We start from the raw sequence: 20,613 nt of genomic DNA, 5'->3' as shown, positions 1-20,613 counted from the left end.
TGATGAGTTGTCAATTTTGGCTGGTCTTTCTTCTGACTATATAATCATGACTTAAGGCCATGACTATATATTATTTGACAGCTATCAAACTATTCTACCAGTATGGCAGTGAAACTTCAGAGCAGTGATCTTTTTTATTTTGAAATTGATAAGTAGGTCATTGTTCTTGTTTGTTTTGCAAAAATATTAAGATTTATGTTGATATTTGCCTGGCTGTCATTGACAATTTCTGAGCAGCTACTTGATGTTAGTACACAGTCATTTGGTTTTGACAGCTATCAGATTTTTATCTGTTCTTTGTCCTTTAATTACTGACTTAAGCAATTGCAGAAAACTGCTTAATTTTCAGTTTAGTTCCCTGATGTATAATTACTAATAGACTTTGGTTTGCAATTCAGATTCTAGTGTTTTAAAACTAATTTATTGTACTATGATTTCAGTTTGTATACTGCAGATTTAGTTTCTGATTTGTAGTAATTCTACAAAGTTTGGAAAGATAAGACACATTATTCAAGTTAAGTATCTTGTACATTTATATTTTAGGATTAGGCTGAGACAGAAAAGTGTGTGTGTGTGTGTGTGTGTGTGTGTGTGTGTGTGTGTGTGTGTGTGTGTGTGTGTGTGTATGTAGATGTGTGTCTGTGTGTATGTGGTATCTTAACATAATTAGGTATTAGCTGTCTGCTTCCGAAATACCTGTAAGCCTGCATTGTCTCAAAGAGTTATGGACGCATAATTCACTCTTTTGTACCTAAGTGTTTAATTTTAAACAAAATTAAGTGATAATTGTCTGTCCCCTACTATTAATTCCAGGATGTCATCAATAAAGTTGAAGAATAAAGACTGTATTTGATCAAGTCATCAAAAATTAGTCAAACATCCTTGTTTGCTTATTTATCAAGAAGTGTAAATTTAAAATGCATAAATACACAAGAATATTCTTTTCTGCAAGGGGCAAGTTCCATTCAATCTCTTATGTGCAGGGTTTACCCCCTGCATCCCTTAACATATATATGCTAACTGTTCAGTCAGATAATACCAGAGAAAAGAGTAAAAAAATACTCCAGTGCACTACCAGTTTGTACAATTTAAAGGGTTTATATTATAAGTTCGAAGTATGAAAACTTCGAATCTCATATGATCGACATCATATGAGCAAAGTTTTCAAACATCAAACGTTTCATCGCCATAGGGAATATTTCCCTTCATTTCAATGTAGTGCGATCTCGGAGTTGGTTTATTTAAGTAGCAGGGGTGTGGGGGGCACAGCATAGAGCTTTCAGGTAGATTTTTTTGTTTTTAGTTTGTTTATATTTTAAGTTTGATGTTTGAAAACTTCGCTCATATGGAGTCGATCATATGAGATTCAAAGTTTTCAGACTTCAAACTTATAATATAGATCCCAATTTAAATGCACATGACTTCAGAAATCCTGTATTGAAAGAAATCAAAGAAAAGTGATAGACTGAACCTTTCCTCATAAAAGTATAGATATGACTAAAGATATAGCTACAGAGATTAGCAAACAATCAAAAATAAATGCATACACACATACATACATACATAAGGAAAGATGAAGTATCCAAGATTAGAAAAATATAAAAGAAGCAGTACCAGGCTGAACAAAAAGAGTTAGAAAGAGATTTATGAGGTGTTTACTATAAGGGGAAACTCCTTGATACAGAGAGACTTGAAGGTGCAAAGAATGTGGGATCTGAGAGAATAGTGGAGCATCATGGGAGAATATGGGTGCTAAAGATGGTAGTAAATTGGCTAGTCAGCTGAAAGGGTATAGAGAGTGACCAGAGAGGAGGAGGAGACAGCAGTCCTTTACACAAGATATGGTGGGAAATATTTTAATACAGAAAGGTAAATGAAGCAAGGACATGGACAGAGGTTGAGAAGTGCAATCAAATGGAGTGGCGCAGACTGAGATAAAGGAAGAAAGTGGGAAATGCAGCTATGAAGGGAGGACACAGAGAAAGATGTGAATGTAGAATGACAGATGGAGAGAGTGCAATAAAAAGTAATGACAGAGACAGTGCCAGATGTGGCCATGCAGATGCCAGCACCACAAGGAGGCAGAATACAAGTGGGAAGGGTGGGATACTCCAAATGGGAAGGGCAAAGGGGGAGAGATAGAACAGTGGAGAGGGCTTGCAGGAACACTAAAGGAGACATAATGAAAAGCTCAGATGCAGCATAAGGGAGAAGAAATTAGCAACAATAATGAAATGTTTTAGGGATTGTAAAAGGAGAGGAAAAATATTACAGATTGGCTCTGTACTGGCATGGGGTAGGAATCAAATAAGACTTTAGCCATTGCGAGGACATTGGAATGAGTTTGGTGATTGGAATTTCAATTGCCAATAGTCAGGAGGAAAAGGAGTGACCTGATTGTATGCAAATTTCTCTCAAGGGTTTAGATTTGACATAGTGTAGATTACCACTGTTGTCACCAAAGGGATAAGGTGGATGCAAGTTGTAGACTTGTGAGAGGATTGGAGATGTGGTAACAAACACAGCTAGGGAGGCAGCAGAGGGATGCAGGACAGGGACTTGGATGGTGCATTCTCCGAAATGTCATGCTCTGTCAGCAAGCACAGTGATAGAGGGGGGATTATGGAGTGGGATGACTGAAGGGGGGAGTGCTTAAAGGAGGATGTTTTGGGACTGCAGAAGGGTAGAGAAGACATGGCAAAGAAACAGCCCTATTCCAGAGACAGGCTCCATCTTCCTCAGAAGGGACAAAGGTACTTAACACTGAATTTGAAAATATATGCCCTGTTGATGCCATCTTTAAGCTAAGATGGAATAGAAGAGGAAGAATCAGAGAAATAGAAGGATGCAGATATTCAGGTAGCAGAGATATAGTAAATGCAGATACAAAATAGACTTAAAGATCAAATAAGGGTGATTAGGACCACACCTGGTGAGCATTAGTTTTAAATACCAGTTGTCTGAGTAAGAAGAAGGTTGGACTGCAAATAGTGGTCTAGGAAGGTAGGGTGAACATTACTGGTATCACATAAACTTTGACCTACACATAAACAATAACATCAAAAAAACACACCAAAAGCTTGGTATGCTCTACAGGCACCAACACTTTCTTAGCCTCTCTACTACACAAACTCTTGCAACTAACTTTTTATTACCATCTCTCCTTTATGGTGCCCCTCTCCTCACTAATATCCGAAATTCTGCAAAATCCAAACTTGCTATGCGTTATAACAGAATAGCAAAATTTGCCACCAAGGCCACCTTCTCATCCCACCACTGTAAGTCACTGAAACTTTCTTTTGTCTAGTAGACAGGTTAAGAAAGTGTTGGTGCCTGTACAGCATACCAAGCTTTTGGTGTGTTTTTTTGATGTTATTGTTTATGTGTAGGTCAAAGTTTATGTGATACCAGTAATGTTCACCCTTTATGGTGCCCCTCTCCTCACTAATATCCGAAATTCTACAAAATCCAAACTTGCTATGTGTTACAACAGAATAGCAAAATTTGCCACCAAGGCCACATTCTCATCCCACCACTATAAGTCACTGAAACTTTCCTTTGTCTAGTAGAGAGGCTAAGAAAGTGTTGGTGCCTGTACAGCATACCAAGCTTTTGGTGTGTTATTTTGATGTTATTGTTTATGTGTAGGTCAAAGTTTATGTGATACCAGTAATGTTCACCCTTTATGGTGCCCCTCTCCTCACTAATATCCAAAGTTCTACAAAATCCAAGCTTGCTATGTGTTACAACAGAATAGCAAAATTTGTCACCAAGGCCACATTCTCATCCCACCACTGTAAGTCACTGAAACAATTAGGGTGGCTGGAACTCCCCCACCATCTCTCATTCACCCAACTAACTACTGTGCACAAAATAATCTACAGACCCACAGAATGTCCTGCTCTCTCAACTCTACTTGCCAAACACCATTCCAGCAGGCATCTAAGATCTAAAAATCATCTACTTCTAAAAGTAAATAAGCCCACCTTACCTTCTGGTCAACTCATCTATGCATTCACCGTAGCCAAACTATGGAACTCACTTCCGCCTTCTATAAGAAACACAGGCAGCACCACCACCTTCAAACAAATGCTGAAAAATCATTTCAACTCTTCCTGGCTATGTTCCTGCTCTATAACCTAACCTCTTCACTCTCCTTATATGATTACTAAACTCCTATATCTTTTGCTACTAGTGACTGATGATATTTTCTCCATATTTATTTTTATCTTCACTTGTTGATAATGGTACAGTAATACTGATCTCTGTTTATACCTCTCTGAATTTTGCTTTAATGTATATTTTCTGCATATATTGCTGCAATCAAACAAACTAGGTTCCTGCTTTTATGTATATATTCTGTATATGTTACTATATTTACTATCTGTAACACTGTTTCTGCTTCTGTACTAATTAATGTTTATATTTTTTCTGTATCTCGTTGTAGCTTTTCTCCCTGGGCCTCCACTGAAAATGGGCTCTTTTGGGCCAGGTGGACTTATCCCGGTAAACAAATGCAATAAATAAACATGGAACAGGGAATAGAACATGGAGGTATCTGGGTATAGATTGCTCAGCAATGACAGAGAAGTGGAAGTCAAGTAACATGTGAAGTTAAAGTTAGCTTTATACTATGTAACACTGATCCTGTTGCTGTGGTTTGGAGTTGGTTGGGGAGTGGGTTAAGGACAAGAAAAAATATTGAGATGGGATTTTACAGAAGGTAATTAGGATAAAGTGGGGGAGGGTCAAGCATGAGTTAAGAGGCCGGCAGTAATAAGTAATAAAACTACAGACATTGTTTAGTTTTTAGTTTTACAGTAGTCAGGGCTATGGGTAGGGATTTGAGAAATTAGTGAAGAAATCATAAGGGGAAATGCCAATATTGCAACATAGGAAATATATGGATATCAATTAGGGCAAAAGATAGAGCCTACAAGAGGTAGAAAATAAGATAAAATGAGGTAGAAGAGACGCAGAACAATGAGGCTAGCAGAAGGAAAACAAAACTGGTGAGGGCAGCACAAGCAAAAGCTAAAAAGGAGTTGGCAGAAGTAAAAAGGAGAGGAAATTACATGTTTTTTGTAAGTACATAGCAGAAAGGAGGAAGACAAGAACATGTCTTGTCAGCATGGCCGGCCTTAAGCATAGGCCAACTAGGCGGCTGCCTAGGGCGCCGGTGTAGCAGGGGCACTTTTCCAGTATTTATTTGGTGTAGGTAGACCAGGATGGGGGCACCAGGTAATGTGTAGGGGGGCACCGTGGAGCTGTTTTGCCTAGGGCACCAGTTGACCTAGGGCCGCTCCTGCTTGTCAGGATAAGCAAAGATATGAGAGAGAGAGCGATCACAGAAGCTGGGGATAAGTAGATGAACTAAATGAATATGTTGTTTCTGTCTTCACAAAGGAAGCAAGAGGAGGTGCCATACTTGAGGGCAGAGCGTGCAGACTGAGAATAGAGGTAAAAAAATAAATAAAAGAAAAGAAAACTTTGTTTGTACCCCTCACTACTTCTTAGCATAAGATACTGCTATGATTCTGGCTATCCTATACCTCATAATGTTGTTTGTTTGTTTGTTTGTCTTTCGGCTTTTCCTGGTAAGGGGTCGCCACAGCGGAACTCCGGTCCGCTAATGATTGGCAGTAGATTTTTATGAAACACCGAGGTGCCAGCTCAATGCCCAACCTTCAACGAAGGCATGCCCATTTACGCATGCATGTCTTTCAAACGCTACCCAACCGCGGGGAGGACATGCAAAATCCATACACAGAAGGTACTCCCAAGCCAAGCCGAGAATTGAACGGGAGAACCTCTTGCTGTGTAGTAACAACGCTACCACCGTACCACCGCGGCTTCATCCTACAGCTCATAATACTTAATTAAATAACTGAGACAAGTCTATTAAAAGACTTCTTGCCATTAATTATATGGCTTTAGTACACCTCTTAAGGCCTCCCTTTTCCAAAAATGCATCAGTGGCTTAACAAGTAGCAAACTTCCCTTTGATGCTGGAAGATCAGAAGGCTGTGGGTTCTGTTCCCATTTCAGGTACTTCAATTCCTTTTCCAGCACTGACACTGCAGTGCAGTATGATGGTGGTGGTGGTGCTGCTGTTGCACTGTGGAGTCTGCTTTCCTTCAGTCAGGATATTGAACCAAGGTCCCTACTGTCCGGGTTGGTGCCTGCTGAAGTGGATATAGAAGATTGCATGGGACTTATCAAAAAAGAGAAGGGAAAGGTTCAAGGTTGCCTGACTAAATTTCTCAGTCAGTATGAATACTACTTCAGCTGTCCCATGGAAAGAGGGCACTGGCCTAGTCAGACTAATCCAGTCAACACAGTGCAATTAAAGTTACAAAGTGTCCTGACAATCTGCTATGATTTTTAAATGTGTGCACTACAATATCCGATACTTAGAAGTTAACAGATATGACAATAACATCATACAGAAAGTAAGCCTCCAGAATAAAGTCTAACATAAATTCAGATTTGACACATAAGGTACAAGAGTAGCCCTAAGAAAGAACTTTTATTTATGCCACAACTTGGTTAATGTTATTATATGTACTCAGACTGACAAAATCCCATACTGCCATAGAATTTTGCAATATATTATATTTAGATCAACGATTATTGATCTGATCACTCACCATTGTGTGTTGTATGATACTCAGCACTGGCTTCCCAAAAATCTCAGAAGATAGAAATCCATTATTCCAATCATCCAAAACCTTACTATCACATTCCCCACTGCCATCTTATGAATTACAGAAACAGAGGCACCTTTTATAACCATTTGCTTGTTGGGTATGTAAAATAAGGATCTACTGATACATTATACAGAAATAAGTGTAAATTAAATGTGACATTAAGTACCTCAAGCTTAGACCTATCAACTACCTCAGAGACATACACAAATTTCCACAGCATCTTCTCAGATCATCCTCATATGATTTGTTTTTCTCACTGTCTTAAATCCTTTCTCTGGTCCTGTCATTTTTGAACATATTTTTATCAATTGTTAAGTGTTTTCAGATTTCTTTGTTTACACTATACAACATTGCAGCCTAGCATGCCTGTAATTTCTGGATTTGTGTTTTGATCCTGCCTGTTAAGTTGTTTTAGCTTACCAGTCAGCTATCCAGCAACTCAGTTTGACATAAGAATATATGTCATTGTTTTCCTTCACAAGTGCTTGTTGGTGCTTAAATAAAATAAGATGTACTAGAAGAAATGCTAGTGACATATTTACCTGCTGAAATATTTAGGTTAACAGTACTGAACTCATCATTTAAGAGACCCTTAACCTCGACACGGCAACAGTACTTTCCACTGTCTTCTTCAGTCACTCTGAGAATAGTGAGTGTTACATTACCACGACGTAGGTTACCATTTAATCTGTATCGATTTGAATTTCGTTGTGTGACTTTCTTTCCATCTGTTTTGATCACTTCAGGAGAACACCCACTACTAAATGGATAACATGGTCCTTTTTGCCAGCACATGTGTAGGATTCCATGATTATCAGCATCATAACTGCAGGGTAAATGGACCGTCTTTCCAAGTTCTCCCTTTACCATTGATCCATATGCAAAAGAAGCATAACAGCCTAAATAAACAGAAAGAGACAAACATACACATATATATTGAAATGATATAAAACAAAAATACATATTTTCAAAAAAAATACTTACACTGTCTACTTTTCTTAAAGACTATAAGGATATAAATATATATGCCGTTATCACAGCCCATAAATTGTATGAAGAATTTAATTTAAACAATATTGTATGGTCTGGTGAGATTTAATGCCCAAGTTCGGCAAAGAAAATTCAGTAGTTTATGAGCAAATGTCATTTCTGAGTATGCTATTTTCACTAGAGCAAGTCATGCTCATGTACAAAACTCTAATAAGTGTGCCAGTTTTCAACTGCACTAATTCATAAACCATAATTAGGCATTAAAGAAGCTCTTCATTTAATTTCAACACCACATTCACAGTTCTCTTTCACTAAAGATCGGTAATGTAAAACTGCAAAAATACAAAAAAAAAAAAGCACACACACACATAAATGTTATCTTACCCTATACAGTTTTCCAAAGTGCAACAAAAAAGTTTTATGTTACATATTTTATATATATTAAAACTGCAATGCATGTAAATAGGGTGAAGCTGTTTCACACTAAGCATAGCATTTATTTTTCCATTGCACATTATGAGGTTTACACTGTTTTTTAACAGTCCAAGTAAGACTTTAGAAAGGACAAAGTGCTATAACATCTTGGGGTATCAGGGCTACTGTCATGTGCCATTCACTCTCTGTATCTGAGAAATCACAAGTTGTGCCGGTTTTCTCTGTGTAAAGTCAAATGCATGTAAGATGTGTATGGGACTTCATCAAGGGTGTTTATTTTCTTCCCTCCTGCTTGTGTTTTTCATGGACAAGATATCAAGGCATAGACAAGGCATGCACATTACCTGGTAACCACTTAAAATGTTAAGGCTCACAATGCAGGGTCCCAAAATATAATAACTAATGGTCTGAAAATCCAGAATTACATATACTAAGTTTGGGACTGCCATTCCTTTTTCTCTGATGTATGTTAATATCAGAGCATTGAAACCCCTGACATTTCAAAAGGAAGACTGTCATCCAGTTTGGGGGCATGAAAATGGCCTTTCTCCTGTTTCTAAATGAAGTTATCCTCTTAGCTTCAAGTGGTGCTAATCTCTAGTATGCACTAGACTGAGTCACTGTTAAGAGCAATGTGAATGTTATAAAAATCAGTGTGTTTCAAAACAAGAGGTTATAGTTCTGTCCTGAATAGCAGTGAATTCCTCTTTGTAGGTGAAAGGGGGACCAGCTACCTTGGATAAAGTAGTAGTAAGTGGATTAAGCTCAAAATTCACAGATCAGTCAAAGTCCTCAACCTTGTCAATGGTCATGAATTTTAGGCAGTGACATAAAGAAGTAAATCGTGATAAAAAGAGTGAAGTCTTGTCTAATCTGCTTGGCTTGTCCTTAAGTTCATAGGTTGATAGGTAAGTATTAGGCAAATCAGTCTGTAGCATGTCTTGCTCAAAGTCTATATTCATAGGTTCATAGGTTCATAGGTGTGTACTAGGCTAATGGGCCTGGAGCCTTTACAAGCCTAACCCATGGGACTACCCTGGCAATGTGCCACCCGACCTTAGTTTCCAGTGCCTCTGTTGAGTAGAGCCACTGGAGTGATCCCTGGGGTGAATTTTCTATTTCCCATCCACTCATCAAGATTTCTCTTGAAGAGGGCCAGTGAGGTGTTCTGTTTGACATCTATGGGAAGTCCATTACATAGCGTGGGCAGTCTCTGGGTTATGAACCTGTCCCTCCAGCACATTCTGTTGATTATGGTAATGAGGTTGAGGTCTCTGGAGCAAGAGGTCTGGACAGATTGGGATTTCTTTAGATGTAGCATTTCTAACAGAGCTGGATCAGACAAGGCTTTATAAGTCAAGCAGAGATCGCCTCTAAGTAGGCGATATGAGACAGAGAATAGTTGGAGTTTTTTTAGTCTGTCCATATAGGACAAGTGTTTAAGGCCTAGGATCCTCTTTGTGAGGTACTTTTGTGGCCTCTCCAGTTGTTGCAGGTGTCTAGTGAGGTACATGCCAAATGGGGCATTGTACTTGATGACTAGCCTAATGAGGAAAGAGTAGAGGGAGACAATGACCTCTTTCTTCCTGGATGCAAAACCCTTAGTAATGAGATGTGCCACATAGAAGGACTTTCTGACCACAGTGGCAGTGTGGTGGTCAAAAGAGAGTTTGCTGTCAAACTGTGTTCCCAGATCTCTTATAACACCTTCTGTGTTCAGTGGACTACCATTGATGCAGTAGTTCATGGGAACTAGGTTTTTCCCGAAGGGGATGATGACACATTTTTTGGCATTGACCTTAAGGCCATGGTTCTGACACCAGTCGTTGGTCTCAGTGAGGCCTTTCTGTAGGATGTCAACATCACTTTGGGAGTTAATAATGGCTCCCAACTTGCAATCATCAGCGAACTTTGTCAGCCAGAGTCTCTTCATGTTGGATTGGACTTCTGAGAAGTAGATACTAAACAGGAGATGACCCAGGACCGATCCCTGTGGGACATCACTTGTGACTGGTCGGCAGTCTGACTTGGAGTCAGCTACTTTCACACTGTGGGTTCTTTCTGTGAGCCAGTTTGCAAACCACCTAATGATATAGGGGTTGATTCCTAGCTTAGTGAGTTTTTCTATGATTCCTGAGTGGGAACGGTATCAAAGGCCTTGGCCAGATCAAGGTAGGCTGTATGAACCACCTTGCCTTCATGCACATCTCTGGTGACTGACTCAAAGAAGTCGACCATGTTGAGCAAGCATGATCTACCCTTCACAAAACCAAACTGTGTGGGATCCAGAGTTTGGAGATTCCCTATATCCTTGTTTATTAGGTACATGATGATGCGTTACATAGCTTTGCATATCAGACTTGTCAGGCTAATGGGGTGATAGTTCCCAGGGTCTGTAGTTGCTCCTCCTTTGTGGAGAAGGATGACTATAGCAATCTGCCATTCAGCAGGGACAAAGCTTGAGGTGAGGCTGTGATTGAACAGGGCACGCAGGTGAGGTGCCAGTTCATTCTGTAGTTCATATAGAACACAGCCAGGGATATTGTCAGGTCCCATAGAAGCTGTATTTTTGGCCTTGGACAGTGCTGTTTTAACCTGTGCAGCAGTAATACTGGGTGTCTGGCAATCTACTGGTATTGTGATTGGTCCTTGGGGGGAGGGGGAAAGTTGGCACTGAATCTGTCGGCCAGTATATTGGCAATATCTGTTGGCTTGGTGTAGGAGGTACCACTGTGCAGTAGCTCAGAGCAAATCTGGGTATTGCCATGGAGGTTCTTTACATAACTATAGAAGGCCTTGTGGTTGTCTTTACTATCTGCTGCAATTCTGTTTTCATAGCTAGCTTTAGAGGATTTGATGAGGGATCTCAACTTTTTGTTGAGGCTGATAAGGGAGTTTTTCCAGTCTTGTGACTTTGCCTTATTCCTCATCAGTTTCCTCCTTCTGTTGTAAAGTTTGTATATGGCAGGGGACCACCAGATTGGCTTCCTTTTTTTGGAGGACAGCATCTTGGTTCTATTGGGTATGGGGAGATCCATGCATTTGTGTATGTGTTCGTACACTGCAATGGTGTATGATTCAGTGGTCATGCAACTATTCTCCATTTGCATGGGTGCCATGAAGTTAGCCACCTCTGTTCTTAGGAGCCCAAAGTTAGCTTTGGAGAAGTTTTTCATGGTGGTTACCTTTGCAGGGGGGTGGGATGGATGTGGATTTCCAAGGTGATTAGTTTGTGGTTGGAGCTAACCAGGGAGGAGTTGACTATTGGTGTAGAGCAATGGTCACCCATGTTAGTAATGACCAGGTCAGGGGATGTTGCTACCTCTAGTGGGGGTAAGAACGATCTGGTCCAGGGCATTGAAATTAATGAATTACAGGAAACATTGGGCAAGTGTATTGGTACATGAGTAGTTTTCCCAGTTAATGGAGGGGTAGTTGAAGTCACCCAATATGAGAGTGTTAGGTTAGACCCTAATATTCTCCAGGGTGCTTATAGACGTGGAGTGAGTGTCAAGGAACATGGTTGGGGACCTGTAACAGGCTACAACCTGAATCGCTGTCTTACCCAATGTTAGCTGCACCTGAAGTATCTCTGATGCATTATGTTAGGCTACCAGTCTAGAGGTGTGCGCATCCTTTATGAATATGGAAACACCAAGTTCTGGGGCCGAAAGGTGTGGAATGAGTTATAGCCTGGTATTCCAGGGGTGCTTTCTGCTGCCTTGAACCAGGTCTCTGTTACAGCACACATGTCGATGTTCTCCATTTTAAGGAGTGGTTCGAGTGAGTGCATTTTGAGATTTGGACTTCTAGCATTGAGCAGCATGACCCTCAGATTGCATTTGTTTCTAGCTGTTACAGTGGTAATTTGGTCTTTGCAACATTGTCTAAAAAGGCACTATGGGGTGGCAAGAGCCTTGGCCATTATCCAAAAGCCCAGGGGTGACATATGTAGGCCATCTCTGGCAAAGCATCCCAGGAAGATAGATAGTGGATCCCCTTAATATGACACCAGAAACTTAGCCAGTTGTTGAAATCAATCATTTTCTGCTTGTACTGTGGTATCATTCTGGGTGATGGTAGGATGCTGCTTAGGGCTAGGGTCATACCTGCCTGGGCTACATAATCCCAGAGCTCCTCCATGTCTCTTTTCATGTAGTCCAGGCAGGTACATCTCAGGTCATTCACACCCACATGTACAATGACAGAGTCATATTTGTACCTGTTGTTGAGGGACCGGAGTCCATGCGTTATATACCAGGCAGCTGACTGTTACTTTCTTCTTATTTAACCTAGTTAGTAGGACATCAGTTGGCCTCAGTATCAAGTCACCTATGACTAGTGTGCTGGGCAAGCTATTTTGCCTTAGTGGCTTTGGTTGAGTGGCACACTGTTTAGGACAGTTATGTGTCTCATGATTAGTGTTGTGTTGTGGTGGTTGAGTGCATTTCTGCCTTGGAGGTCTCTGCTGTTTGGGTAGATTTTTATTGAGAGCCTCCACAAAGGTGGGTGTGTGGTTTGTGTTTTTATGTGAAGGCAGTGCTGGTGTGTGTTCTGGAGGGCTATGTGTTCCATGTGGTGTGGTGCAAGTGTTGACCTTCTCCTCTTGACCAGCTGTTCTGGTCTTGGCTGGAGAGTGCATGGCTTCCAATTTGGATATATAAGTGCATCTCTCGCAAGTCTGAGTGTTGGGAGGTAAGAGGAGAGGCTTGTCGGTGTACATGAGGCAGTTGCTACATTACCTCAGGATGCCCAAGTTCACCAGGTTAACAGGAGAAAGCACAGGGAACTTACCTTTAGATATGCCTGGAGGGGTGGGCATTAATAATAAGTACTGGAGCTGTTTCCTTGTAGAACGTTTAATGCTGGTAACACTTTTGTGTGCTACAATAATTGCTGCAAGAAGTCTGGTATGGTAAAGTGCTAGACTAATAAGCTAGTAAAAGTGCAGAAGAGGAGGGAATGATCAGATCTAAAGGAAAAATTGAAGAGCAGACTTTGGCAACTCTCAGAAGCTTACAGACAGTCCTGGGTAGAGCAAATCTGTATCTCTACTAGACTAGTTACAGGAAAGGCAGGAAACAAGCACAATGCTGGCTTTAAAACGAGAAAGTTGAAAGAGATCGAAAAATTCCTAAAACGGCCAGTAAACTACAAATTCTGGACCAGAAACCATTCCTCTTGCGGTAGATAGGCTACCTAGTGCTTACCACTCCCACTGACAAGCTACAAAGCTTCCCTCCGACACAGAGAGGCTTGGGGGGCACAGAAGCTTACAAACAGTCTTGGATACAGCAAATCTGTATCTGGACTAGACTAGTTATAGGAAAGGTGGGAAACAAGCGCAAATGTGGGCTTTTAAGCCAGAAAATTGTAGGAGATGGAAAAAAGTTCTCAAACAGCCAATAAACTACAATTTCTGGACCAGAAACAACTCCTCTTGTGGTAGATAGGCTACCTAGTGCTTACCATTCCCACTGATAAGCTAGAAGGCTTCCCACAACACAGAAAGGCTTGGGTGGCTCAGAAGCTTACATACAGTCCTGGATACAGCAAATTTGTATCTGGACAAGACTAGTTACAGGAAAGGCGGGAAAAGTGCAAATGTGGGCTTTTAGACCAGAAAGTTGAAGGAGATGGAAAAAACTGCCCAAACAGCCACTAAACTACAATTGCTGGGCCAGAAACCACTCCTCTTGTGGTAGATAGGCTACCTAGTGCTTATCACTCCCACTGATAAGCTAAAAATAGCATTGGAGTCACCTCCCTTGAGATCTGTGTTATGATCTTTCAAGTCAGAGGTTGTTGCTAGCACTGTGAGTGCATTTGACCTCCCTACTCCCGCACCGCACATTGGCTCATTTCACAGTCTCAGGCAGTGAGTAGAAGCCACCTGTCAGAAGTGGGATTTGAACCCACGCGTCCATATGGAGACCAGAATTCCCGTGAACTTTTTTGAAAGAAATCAATCCTTGAGACTGGCTCATTACATCACTCAGCCATCCTGACATGGACTCATGTTCTCTTCAGCTTTATGGAGAGCAAGACAAGATAGACTGATGAAGAATATGAGGCTGCCCATCTAGTTATCTGGGTTTACCTTTAAGGTGGCAAGGGTGCTACTCTGCTTCACGTGTAGTGGGCATTTGTTAAAGAGGTGAGGAGTACATTAGTATTTGCTTCTAAAATGACCCTAAACAGTGCAAATGGTTTTACTAAATGGATGCATGTGTGATAATATATAAGTATCCATCCAAATCCATTAGTCTAACTGTGTTATAAAAATAGCTCCATCTCTGTTTCCTACTGTAGTAAGAAAATGAGTAATATAGATGTATACAAATGACTGTAAGGACCATTAATCTATGTACTTTTCAGCTATGAAGTTTGCCCATTTACATGAAGGACATTTTGCTTTAAATGAAAATTCCTTTAGAGGACTCTTCACAATAGACATTTCATTCTTTTTAAAATGATCCTTAGAATTTCCCATATCAAGGGCATATATTTTAAGTATTTATCTCCCTGTTCCTTACGTGTAGCTAATGCTGCAGTCTTTTTGCACACCATTTTCACTTGTTCATTTGTTCATTTACTATTTGGTTTAAGTTTTATCCAGTTCAATGTCATAAGGGCCCTAAAACAGAGAACTGATAGTGGATGAGATCTTCTTCTAACACAGCACATGCACTCACATGCAAGTGCACACACACACACACACACACACACACACACACACACACACGGGCACACATACACTCACTCTGCATCTATGCTTAGGGGAAATTTTTATGATCAAAAGTTCACTTAATAGCATGCCTTTGTGATGTGAGATGGAACCTAAGTACTTGCAGAAAAACCTTGTAGACACAGTTTGGACACTACACAGAAAGCACCTAAGTGGGGAATCATAAGTTATAAAGCAGCAGCACTGTAACTTCTGCACTACTGAGGTGCTCACACACCATTTTATCTTCCTACAGTGCTATTTTGTTTCCTTTTTGAATATTTGCAGTATTTATTGCACTGCACCGTATGACTAAGAGCAGCAAGTTATTTTACTCTTGAGTGTTTAATTTAGAGATGATTTTGTGGTTAACAGGCATGACTTAAATGGAAACCTGTTTTTCTGACCTAGCACTAGAGTCTCTATTAGGAGATACTTGCAACTAAGAAATTTGTAGATCCTTCACAAAAGCAAGTAACTACAACTTTTTCTTGCTAAAGAAATGAATCATACAAGGGAATTACTTAAGAAAAAATCTACTGACATCACTTTCAAAGATACATTATTAGTAGTAATAGTAGTACTACTGCATTACTACGAAAATTATACTGAAGAAAAGTAGATGTCAAATGATGATTTGAAATATCATTAAATGCTTGGAAATGGATAGCAGAAACAAATGCTGTCAAATGTAATTCAAACTGTGCAAAAGTATGTCAGCTTTTAGACAATATTATACTGAAACATGAAGGACTTTACAAGCAGGATGTGCTAGGGACCATGTGGCATATTAATGTACTTTCTTTGAATACAAAATTAACTATACTGCTGAGTTTAATAATATGTGGAAACTGGAAAGAGATGTTTCTCATCTTCTATGCATATTTTTGTTCTTTTTTATCCTCTATTTTCTGTGAATGCCCTAGAGATTTATTATCAGATTTATTGTGTTTTTTTTGATGTTTCATTAATTTTGGTTTCAAGCTAATGCATTTTCACAGTCTTTTGTTCAATAATTAGATTTAGTTGCTGCGTTTCTGTTAAAACTCCATAATCCAATGAATACCTCCAATCAATAAGTCATATTAGCCTACACAGATGTTGCAAATAATAACTAAATGTTTCATTAATGCATGTTATCCAGTAGACCAAAGAATGACGTAAGATTTGTTTGGCATGAAGTACTGATAATCATACTTCTCAACCTCTTAGTGCAAGAAATCTGGACAAAGCCTGACAAAATCGGGGGACAAAGGCCCAAATATAGAAACAGATTTTAAATACTGCTCTTATAAACTTAGAAGGTTGCTAAAGTAGCAGGATTTCTGTTAACATGCATTTTTCTGAAGGATTTGAAGTCTGAAACTCAAATGTATGTCATTATTTGTTGACTTCAGTCCTCGGATCATCCTGGTGATTTGCCAGAAAACCACGCATTTTCTGAGGCACAGACCAAAAATATAAGACAAAAATCTGGACATTCTGTGAAAACTTGGACAATTGAGAGGTATGCTGGTAATGTGACTAATGGATAATGTATTATAGTTGCATGAATGTAGTAGTACTTCATATATGCTTTCACCTTCTATCACAAAAATGTATGATATTATGTACAAAAAGTGTTGTAAATATTTGTCAAAGGAATAAATTAGGTTACAAGTTAGGGGTGCTTCACATGAGATTTATATTTCTCTCACAGCTATGAACTTGATCTGTGAGTTGACTGTTGGATGTTCGCATCTTTAGGTCAGTGTGCACTACAAGAAAATGAATGGTACAGACCAAGGAATCATGGGTTATAGTTCATTCTCATAGTGTAGCAAATGCTGCCAGAAGCAGACTGCAGAGGGACAAAATAGGAACACAGCAGGATGGCACTTTATACTATATAGATAGAAAGTCCATTTGTACTTGGACAGCATTACCAGTGGGTGTAACAGTAGCATGGCACACAACATTGCATAATGCACATGTTACACATAAGTAACACATTAAGCATTTGGCAGACTTCACAGTGATACTAAGGATGCATATCCTACAATGAATAGAAAATTATAAGGTAGGGGGCTGGACAGCTGATCGTTCACACTTCCTGTGAATAAGTCTGGGTCTATATCAGAAGACCGAATGGAAAAAATATCGAATGGCAAAACAGCGAAAAGACCGGACCTCGAACTTGCTATTGTGGGGGGGGATGCGCCCCCCCCCCCAGACACACACACACACCCTCCGCTAAATATATATAAAAACTCCGAGATCGCACTACAGTGAGGAAAGGGCAAATATTCCGATCTTCACTGTACCGCGATCTGGCAAACAGCACTCAAGGTCCAGTTTTTTCGCTGTTTTGCCATTTGATATTTTTTCCATTCGGTCTTCTGATATAGACCTGGTAGTCTGAGCGTTGCATAGCATTGACTTAGGCTGAACAGCAGGAAAACACTTTTCAGCCTTCTTTATGAAACATATAGAATGAACTGGAGGAGTATACTGTTACAATGTGACACACAGGAACTGTAGGCATATACTGTTACAATATGACACAAAGGAACTATAGGAGTATACTGCTACAATGTGATACACAGCTGGACGGCAGCATGGGAACAGCACTGTTAATAATATTGTTTGGGAAATCTTACAATATCAGTTTTTAATAATAATATTTCACACTGACATTTCAGCACATCAGAGGCTGTCTTATTAAAGTTACTGTACATTAGTATGAAGTCATGCAATGTACAGATACTGGGGTCTTAGGGGTAGAGCCCACATATCTGTAAAGCCTCCCCAGCAAAAATAAATGGAGTGTTTTGTGGAATTTTTAATTACATTTATGTGGGCTTATGATTTTGCTATTTTTATGTTTTAATTAAGATCTTTTGTACTGTGACTAAAGGAAATTTTCATTATATATCTGTGTTCATCTTGTTTGTGTACAGAGTAAGTCCTATGAGGCAAGTTACACATTCATACAACAATGCCACTAAGCTAGTAAATAGGAATAGACAGCAAAATTCTTAAATTTACCAGTTTGCATTTGCTCCACACTTCCATTAACATATATTTTATTTGGTCTTTGTACGTTGACTTATTTTGCAAAAATATGGAAGCCTGCCATTGAATGGACCCCCAGGTGCAGTGTCACAACAGTATTTGTACCTCTAAAACTTCATCTAATCTGCAATCATGCATGTGCACGCATGTGGCCACTGAACCTCTCCTATTAATAAACTTCTGTAATACAGTTTCTGCAGAGAGTTTTGATATACAGAAAAGCTGTCATTCAGTTATGGTGATGGCATTATTCATGCCATATAGCTCACCGATGCAAGCACTGCACACTAGCTGCCTTCCAGGTGTGTGGTAGCATATCACATCTACTGCAGTACTGCAATGATCTCTGTGTTTCATGCAGTTCTTCAAAGATAGTCTTGGTCAACAAATCTTAATCACCTTGTGATCCTGACCACAATGCCAAACCACATTGGAAGCTGATTGCTTTGGGGAGCCAGAATACCCAGCATACTCCAAATGCAAGAATTTTTGCCCTTTTTGCTACTTCTACACTTGTAATCAAGTCTAGGGGAAGTGTGATACAGGAAAAAAGGAGAAATCTATCCTTTTAGCGAACAATTTGTAAGAATCAAAATTTTGGTAAATTTGTTGAAACTTCTGGGTAGCTCAAATTTTATTGAAGAAGTAACCAGTTCTTCAAACATGCTTTTTCCCTGCATTTTACAATACACTGGCCTCTGCAATTTAAACTAAGTTTCTGAATTTCAACCTCTGTAATTGAGCTCCGCATTTATAGAATTTGCCATATATAAATTTAATTTATAATTTTGAATTTGTAATTTAGTGCCTTCTGTGGAAGGTTGGGTGCTGGGCTGGCAACTCAACACTGTAAAACTCCAGTGCCAAATATTAAGCAGATAGGTGATCCGTTGTGGTAAGCCCTAACCGGGAAAAGCCAAAAGAAGAAGAAGATTTTGAATTTGTAATTTAAAATGTTCTGAAAGAATATAAATTATTAAGAATTTTACATTTCACAAACTACAAAAAAAAATTTGAAAGCCCCAAGGTATCAGAAATGATGTTATGAATATTGTAAGATATGTCAGTATGTGGAAAACAAACACATTTATTTCACATAAGTAAGACATTACTCATAAATAAAAGGCTACAGCATTTTGCGTGCATAAATCTTCTACCAAATGTTTTACTTAATACCTAGTGATGAGTTGTAAAATACCTCAAAATGCATAAATAAAACAATGAAAACAAATGTAACTGAAATGCCAGGCAAACAACCAGTGCGAGTAATACTACTAAGAAAAGACAACAGCATGGAAAAAATGTACAGTTTAAGATAAATTGCAAGTAACAAGGCTAAACAAACACTGCCACTGCATTTGTAGTTTTACTAGTATTGAAACCCTTACCATTGATTTGACTAACATTACTTTGCTTGATAAGTTGGACAGATTTTCGCCATTTGACATTTGTATATATATATATATATATATATATATATATATATATATATATATATATATACACACACACATATATATATATATATATATATATATATGTGCGCATGTGTGTGTAGAGAGAGAGAAAGAGAGACTAATTATAGCCAATGCAAATAATCCTCGGATTATGCGGTTTCAGGCACAATCTTCCTTTGCCATCTCCATTTCAAAGTACATTCAGAGTGCATGATTGTATGTTACATTCTGTCCTCTTACCTGAAAGCACAATAAGGTAAACCAAGTGATGCTGACAATGAGGCATTGTGGCTTCAATTCAGTATAGCTGTAGCAGGAACAAGTATCAGACGACAGCTGTAAATGTCAGTGAAGATTGCTGAATAAGAGCCTGCTTCGGTCTGTGTGGTTAGCTGAAATGTGTGTGACTACTATGTCTCCAGTTAATTTAAACAGGAAACTTCTTAACAACTGCGTCAAATATGGCATCATATTTCACTTGAAATTGAACTTAGAAACTAATGTGCAACATAGTCAACTTCAAAAACTGAGAAATGTTTGCAGTCTAGGAATTTACAGTCCTGGGGTTATTAAAATATTATCTCATTTATTTATAAGCATTCATAGGACTATGTTTTTAGATCTACATTTTATCCAGCACCATTTTGACTATTATCAGCCAACCTCCCCTACTCCCAGCCACTCTTTTTATTTAGAACACATTTATGTGATAAATGTTAATAAGAACTGTAAGACTATGATGTAAATCTGATTTTATATATTACATTGGTGCAAACTGAACTCTAAAAGCATTTTAAAATCCATACCACAGCTCTTAATTGTTATGAGTTCAGCATACTGAAATGATTTTTTCCCATATATTTAGCCTTGTTCCTCCTAGATTTACTGATTTTCTTCATAAAGCCAGCCAAGACTGTTTAAGGGTTCATGATTAAATAAGTAAATTAAGCCTATACAAACACCCCTTATCACTAACTATGTGAGGTCTAACAATAGAATATCATCTGTTCTAAAAAATGGGAAAGTGCTCCTCAGACTCTTGGCTATGATTTTAATGGTCATTCTGATTTTTAAAGGTCATTTATATGATTTTTAATACTTACAAGTTGCGCGGTATGATCCAGACAATGGAACACAAAGAATGTTGTTCCTGTTGTGTCTAAAGAAAAATTAAAGTGATGTGAGATTGGCATTTAAGCACACATGAGCTGTGTACTTCACATTCTGGACTGCAGGTGAG

The 20,613-nt window shown here is 39.1% G+C and overlaps 1 protein-coding gene across 1 annotated transcript in view; it reads right to left on the bottom strand.

Moving 5' to 3' along the window:
• Positions 1-19,758, bottom strand: part of LOC122800467 (T-cell immunoglobulin and mucin domain-containing protein 4-like) — a 69,126-nt gene extending 49,368 nt beyond the window's left edge. Inside the window, exons 1-2 of the mRNA XM_044069911.1 lie at positions 19,614-19,758; positions 7,253-7,609 (exon numbers count right to left, since the gene is read on the bottom strand). Of these exons, the coding sequence (XP_043925846.1) occupies positions 7,253-7,609; positions 19,614-19,659 (403 nt within the window). The 5' untranslated portion in view covers positions 19,660-19,758. The remainder of the gene's footprint in view (positions 1-7,252; positions 7,610-19,613) is intronic.
• Between the last annotated feature and the right edge of the window lie 855 nt (positions 19,759-20,613).

This window comes from Protopterus annectens, chromosome 4.part0 (genome assembly GCF_019279795.1).
Source record: "Protopterus annectens isolate FY-2018-M chromosome 4.part0, PAN1.0, whole genome shotgun sequence".
Classification (NCBI taxonomy): domain Eukaryota; kingdom Metazoa; phylum Chordata; order Ceratodontiformes; family Protopteridae; genus Protopterus; species Protopterus annectens.
This window is presented reverse-complemented; position numbering and strand designations above follow the sequence as displayed.